Source organism: Palaemon carinicauda, chromosome 39 (assembly GCF_036898095.1).
Source record: "Palaemon carinicauda isolate YSFRI2023 chromosome 39, ASM3689809v2, whole genome shotgun sequence".
NCBI lineage: Eukaryota > Metazoa > Arthropoda > Malacostraca > Decapoda > Palaemonidae > Palaemon > Palaemon carinicauda.
In genome coordinates, this window is record NC_090763.1 from 46,689,984 (window position 1) to 46,697,483 (window position 7,500).

At 35.0% G+C, this 7,500-nt stretch overlaps 1 protein-coding gene across 1 annotated transcript in view; it reads left to right on the plus strand.

The window, feature by feature from the left end:
- The window catches only part of LOC137630849 (A disintegrin and metalloproteinase with thrombospondin motifs 10-like), a 47,518-nt gene that overhangs the window by 4,418 nt on the left and 35,600 nt on the right, over positions 1–7,500 (plus strand). Inside the window, 1 exon segment of the mRNA XM_068362396.1 lies at positions 6,890–7,089. Within this exon segment, the coding sequence (XP_068218497.1) occupies positions 6,890–7,089 (200 nt within the window).

The following is a 7,500-nucleotide window of genomic DNA, read 5'->3' on the forward strand; positions in this document are numbered from 1 at the left end:
GGGAATTAAATGGCAGGATAAATTAGAAATGAAACTATAAGAGAGATTACTCAAGTGCCTTATGTGGATGAAATCATGGTGAGGGGTAGATGGAGATGGTTTGGCATGCTCTTCAAACTCCCAAAGAGAGATTAGTTCACCAAATGTTCAGCTGGGCTCCACATGGCACTAGAAGAGTTGGAAGTCCGGGCGTACATGGCTGAGGAATATGAAGCGTGAAAAAGGGAACAATGTTTAAAGAAGTATTGAATTAAAAGCTCAGGATAGAAACGACTGGCGAAATCTAACCGAGGCCCTTTGCGTCAATAGGCGTAGGAGGAGATGCTGATATATATATATATATATATATATATATATATATATATATATATATATATATATATACTGTATATATATACATATCTATATATACTGTATATATATACATATATATATATATATCTATATATACTGTATATATAGGCCTATATATATATATATATATATATATATATATATATATATATATATAAATATGTATATATATATGCATATATATATATATATATATATATATATATATATATATATATATTTATATATGTAGGCCTATATATACTGTGTATATATATATATATATATATATATATATATATATATATATATATATATATATATATATATGCCTATATATACTGTATATACATATATATATATATATATATATATATATATATATATATATATATATATATATACATTATCGAGTAACTGAACCCTATGATTTAAGAGGGGAGAGAGATCACTTTCAACAACACCAACGATATAAATAATAAAATTAATGGCAATAGTCACAAAAAATCTGTTTGATCTCATCAAAAATAATATTTCATATTTTTTTCTCTTCTTGTTATAATAACAACCAGAATTCAATTTAACTTCATCAATTCACAAGACCAATTTTGATAAGAACTTCCCGTTATTTCTTCCTACGATCCGAACACCGAACCTGAATGATTAGATTTCAGAGCAGGTGTGAGCCGAGCTGAATGACTTCAAATTAAGTCTATTGCTATATTAACTCTTCTCTCGAGGTGGTTTATTTATCCTGCTTGGCTTGCAACGTCATTTCACTGCTTTAGTTTGACTGAATTTGCTTTCTAGATTTAAGCTATTTGGCTAGGTTCTGGGGCCCAGGAGGCCATTCAGAAACTAGGTGAATTTGGTGAAAACTCCTCAGTCAGAAGAAAGCGGGATTGGAGGTAGAGTGGAAGACTATTATTATTATTTTCCAGTTGGCGCTCATGATTTATTGTGACCCTATTGCCACTGGCCTCAGACCCCGCATGGCCTGATGTTTTAGTGTCATAAACGATCGATTTTTAGACAAGGAAGGACGTTAACCCTAGGAGCTAACCCCACGAGCGAGCTCAGCCCCGTTCAGTTAGGCGGAGATCTAACCGGCATGGTTACATAAATTCTCTAGACCCAGTTGGGAGCTTAGCATTTCAAAACTTCTAGAAATATACTCTCAGATTCTGTGAGGAAATTTATCATTCTCATTGTGTTATTAATCATAGTCTTCGTAGTTGCATGTCGTGACAAATTTGAATTCACTTTAATAAACGAAACTTTATACTTGGTTGGAAATTTATTGAAACAATAGTCTCAGAGTGGGAAATTTTTGAAAGGTTTCACTATGGATTTTCGTTTCTTTAAATATCATGATACATTGGGCTTGAAGGATGTTGGCTTTCAAAATTAATTTTTCCATCTTAATATCACAAAATTAGTACCCATTGGTTTCTCACAATGAAAACTGATCTAGTACCAAAAATACAGACACACACATGCACTCACACACACACCCACACACACACACATACATGTATATATATATATATATATATATATATATATATATATATATATATATATATATATATATATATTTATATTACGACTAGAGAAGTACATAAATTCCCGAGCTCCCAAACTCATCTGCTTTATATTACAAGATCTGATACACAAGAGAAATACCTACGAGCTCTGAGAATAATACGCTACTCCCAGACGATAATATATAGGTACACTGAAAATCTAAATTAATTTAGAATATGTTCTTGAAATTCGAAAAGCGATTCATGACAATGGCGATGAAAATGTTCCTAGGATAGGGCATGTACGAACTGCGTGACAAATATCATATCTGCTTTTACTACCTGAAATGTGGTCGCATTGAATAGTGCAAGTTCACGAAGAATGTCTGAGTCGGCTTGTTGTTTATTTGTAATGGCAAAGGGACAAAATATGTACTTCATAATGTTGAAACATCTCGAATGAAAAACCTAACATTGGTTTCCTCTGAAAAAGTTTGTGTGCTTATCGTTATGTCCTTTAGTCCTATCTGTTCAATGCTTATGTTCTCATTTATAGAAACATTGTAGATCTCAATGTAAATTGATGATTATTTTGATATCCTTATCAGCATTTTTATAGTTGTCGGCATAATCATAACTTCTTATTTTCCGAAGTGATGGGTATCCCCTGTAAATAACGATAAATTCAGAACAAAATCGCTTATCCTCCCGGAACATGGTCATTGCATCAGCAACGAAGGGCTTCAATTCATTTGTTGTACTGAGGGCAGGACTGCTGGAACCTCCATACACGTGCAAACTGGCCGTCAGTTCACATGAACGGACGGCTAGATTTTCGACATTCGCTTCAGTTCATCCGGTCCCCTTTCCGGCCTGCCTTCAGTTGAAAATATCCCCATACACGCCCAAACTGGCCTGAACAAACCGGTTAAATCTGGCTTCATCAGTCGGCCTGTAAGTTATAACTGTGCGTTTATGGCGGGTTTAAAGTAGAGGGTATTCTAACAACATGTAAGAAATAGATATGGACATGAACAGAACATACAATGAGAATGACAGATAATAGATGAACAATAAAAATAATAGAATGGGTCACCACAGATCACAAAAGAATAAGGGGAAGGAAGAGAAGACGATGGATAGACGATCTAAGAAAGATTGTGGGTGTGGACTGGAAAAGAAAGACCATAAACACTCGCATATGGGATGACATGTCTGAGGCCTTTGTTCTGTATTGAACTAGTAACTGCTACTGATGATGAACTGTATATATATATATATATATATATATATATATATATATATATATATATATATATATATATATATATATATATATATATATACACACATATATATGTATACATATATATATATATGTGTGTATATATATATATATATATATATATATATATATATATATATATATATGCACATAAAACTCGAAGAAACACGTGATGCTCAGATGCAAATTCAAGAAAGAAATCGAAAATATTGAGTTTGTCCTGGCCAGATTTATATGCAGCCTATGACCAGTATATATGCATAAAAATTAATATACTATAAATCTCCGTATTTAAGAACAAATCTTATTCGGCGCGTTTTTAATTTTTGTGATATAAAATATTGTTATTAGATTTTAACCAATAGCCTATGAAGAGGGATATAATAATAATAATAATAATAATAATAATAATAATAATAATAATAATAATAATAATAATAAACCTGATCTTACTGAGGATAATCTTCTTTGTAATCAGCTAAGAATTCTCATGCAACGCCTCATCTCCCTTAAGGGATTGTGTGAATGTTCTTATGGGTTAATTAACAAAATTACTTTATTTTCCTTACTGCGTAGTTTCATAATCTTCATTTTGTAAGATGTTAAAGAATAACTACTGAAAAAAAAAAATTGTGGTTTCAATACGATTTCAATATATTTGGGATGTAAGTTGTCCAAAAATTAGACTTGGTTCATTAATATTCAAAGTTCCGTGTCCTTTTACTGAAAGTCCAGGTTATTTAACTCATATCTAAGGGATATTTTGTTTAGAAAAGGGACGAAGACCGCTGCTTGAAATAATTCGATCCATTAAAAATACTACGTAGTTACCCATAAAAATATTCTCTCACTTAATCATCTAAAAGAAAACTGAATTTTTATTGGGTGACTGCAGTAATTTCCTTTTCACATCCTGTTTAGTCGACAACTTACTTGCCAACAAAAATAAGGACCATGTAACTAAAATTGCCAGTAAAATGAATTATTGGGTGACTGCAGCAATTTCCTTTTCACGTGATGATCCTGTTTTGTCGATAACTTTCTTGTTAACAAAAATAAGCACCATGTAACTACAATTGCCAGTAAAATATAATAAGAATATATTTGTGTAAGTATTAAATCGTCTTGATCAACACACATCAACGAGAAGTTGATTGAATCAGTGGCCGCTTTCCTCTTGGTAAGGGTAGAAGAGACTTTAGATATGATAAGCAGCTCTTCTAGGAGAAGGACACTCCAAAATAAAACCATTGTTCTTTAGTCTTGGGTAGTGCCATAACCTTTGTACCATGGTCTTCTACTGCCTTGGTTTAGAGTTCTCTTGCTTGAGGGTACACTTGAGCACACTCTTCTATCTTATTTCTCTTCCTCTTGTTTTGTTAAAGTTTTTATAGTTTATATAGGAGATATTTATTTTAATGTTGTTACTCTTCCTGAAATATTTTATTTTCCTTTTTTCCTTTCCTCACTGAGCTATTTTCCCTGTTGAAGCTCCTGGGCTTATAGCATCCTGCTTTTCCAACTAGGGTTGTAGCTTAGCAAGTAATAATAATAATAATAATAATAATAATAATAATAATAATAATAATAATAATAATATCAAATTGTGATAGAAAATAGAACAAATACTGTAAATAAAAAAGGAATGCACATAATAGACGTCCCAGAAAAAGATTACCTTTTGTAAGATAATCAGTATTTCGAAAGATAGAGCATTTGATTTTGAGTATGTGGGTACAGGAGTTATACAGTGCCAAAAGTAGGTATTTGAAATAACGTGTCCAGCAATGTCTATTGTTTAATGTTTACAAAAATTAAGAACAACTAAAGGATAAGAGTTTATTGTGGAGGGTATGGGCAGATATTAGAAGCAAAAAAACTGCACACCAATACCCGCATCATAGAAAAAGAAAAGATCAGTGATAGGGGAGGTCACTGCCACAACCGTTGGCCTACTTACATTGTAAGGACACCGCTCCCTTCGTCGTCCAGAAAATCAACAAACTGTTTATTTATTTGAATTCTCCTTTCGCCACACTGTGGTTTCCCATGTATATGTATTCCGCTCTATCAGAGCTACATTTTGACATATGTATTATTTCATTACATGTTTCTGTTAACTCACAATTCGTATATTTGTAAGTGTAAGTAAACACATATATTTTGGCGGGCAATTCAATCTGATTTGGCACCAGCGCCATCCTACCTTTCCGTCCGCACCTTGTAATATACTGCCACGCACATTTGAATAAAGTATCAGTTGATCTTGGTGACGCTTGTCTCACTGTCCTAACAACATGGTTTTGGCCACTGACAACCGTCTGCGCATTTCTTTGCAGCAAGCCCGAATCTAGAGTGGTAGTTGCAGAACTGCAGTTGATGGGCAAAGATAAGTGGCCAGAGAGGTCCTTGGTTGGTGCGTGAGAGAGGGGTGGTATATGTGGGTGGTAGGCAGTTTTGTCAGCCCTTTAGCATGTCTCAGGGCGCAATTTCTGTGTCGGCTTCGGACGTCGCTGAGTAATGTCCTCTTCATCAGGAGTGGAGGCATTAATGGAGGTCTTGAAGGTGGTGAAGTGGCTGTCCATAATGGCGTCCACTTAGGTCATCAGGTCCTTCATGGGCAAAATATCAATATAGGGGATAGCGGCACGTACAGGTTCGGGTAGGAGATTTACCCAAAGGGTAAGAGGTAGCATCACTTCCCGAGGAGAGCCATCTGCAGCAGGTTGCAAGCGAGTGATACTGGTCATTTCCCCGAAGGCGAGAGAAGTCTTTTGGTCCCCCAATAGCTGTTGAGAGAGCTGAAAAGACTTGGCTATAAAAGGGAGCTGGTGATGGTGAGTACTACTCCAGGAGGTATTTTTCAGGCAGCAATACTTTATTGGTGCGTCCCCTTGGTTGCAAAGCCAATAGGAGATTTCTAGGAACGTTTCCTCAGGGATCACTACAAGGACATATTCTGCATTGCTGCTCAAGCGAATCTAGTCCTTGATGAGAAACTGAACTGCTGGCAAAGGGCAGCAGTTTCATTGAGGTGGCGGATGTCAAAGAGTCCGGTTCAGTGGGCGGCATTGTAACATGGGTATAGGAAATAGGTGGGCAAAAAAGGCGGTGTAAAGTAGTCACCACGGTGGTCACCATTAATGCAACGTATACTTTTAGATTGTAATGGAGATGCGAGGTGAATACAACTGATTTTATTCAACGAGGCAACATGCTTATATACACATAACTGAGAGCAAGAATGACACAATATTCAAACAGTACAAGACATATGATAGCAAGCTTAAACAGGTTTATATTATCAGTTGGGGGGGGAGATAAGAAAAGAAAAAAAACAATTCCGTAACAGTGTACGAGCATGCATGAAACATGCGCGGTACATTAGTTATGAAAACTAATTGGGAAACTAGGCTGGAAAAATTTAGAAAAGCTTAAAGGAAGAAAAACATTCCTCTGCAAAAAAATTGATTATCATTAGAAAAAAAACCAGGAATTAAGGGGATACTGGTAAAAGAAAATTAAATGCCCTTCTCTCTCTCTCTCTCTCTCTCTCTCTCTCTCTCTCTCTCTCTCTCTCTCTCTCTCTCTCTCTCTCTCTCTCTCTCTCTCTCTCTCTCTCTCTCTTCAATTTTAACAATTTTTCAGATTATTTGGAAAACAACAGCAAATTTTTCTCGTAACCATTCATTTAACTGGAAAGAAATGCATTTTTTCTCAAAATTATAAATACCCCTTTTTTCAGACTGCGCTCTTTCACGAAGCCTTATCAAACGACGGAAGCCTGCAGTCCTCAGTTGGCATGGCAAGTGAATTAAGTGATCTTGAGCTGGTTTACCTGAGGAAGAAACCTGCTGCTCGTCTTCCGGATGTGGTTATCAATGCCAAGAAGAAACGGAAGGTCCCGCCTGTTGCCCTTTCTTATACATTCAAGGCTTTTGGAAAGTAAGTCTTTGATTTAAGGGTTTTGGGAAGTAAGTCTATTCAAGGATTTTGGAAAGTATGTCTTTGATTCAAGGGTTTTGGAAAGTAAGTCTATTCAAGGATTTTGGAAAGCAAGTCTTTGATTCAAGGATTTTGGAAAGTAAGTCTTTGATTCAAGGCTCTTGGAAAGTAAGTCTATTCAAGGATTTTGGAAAGTAACTCTTTGATTCGAGGGTTTTGGAAAGTAAGTCTATTCAAGGATTTTGGAAAGTCTTTGATTCGAGGGTTTTGGAAAGTAAGTATATTCAAGGATTTTGGAAAGTGTCTTTGATTCAAGGGTTTTGGAAAGTAAGTATATTCAAGGATTTTGGAAAGTAAGTCTTTAATTTAAGGGTTTGGGAAAGTAAGTCTTTGATTCAAGGGTTTTGAAAA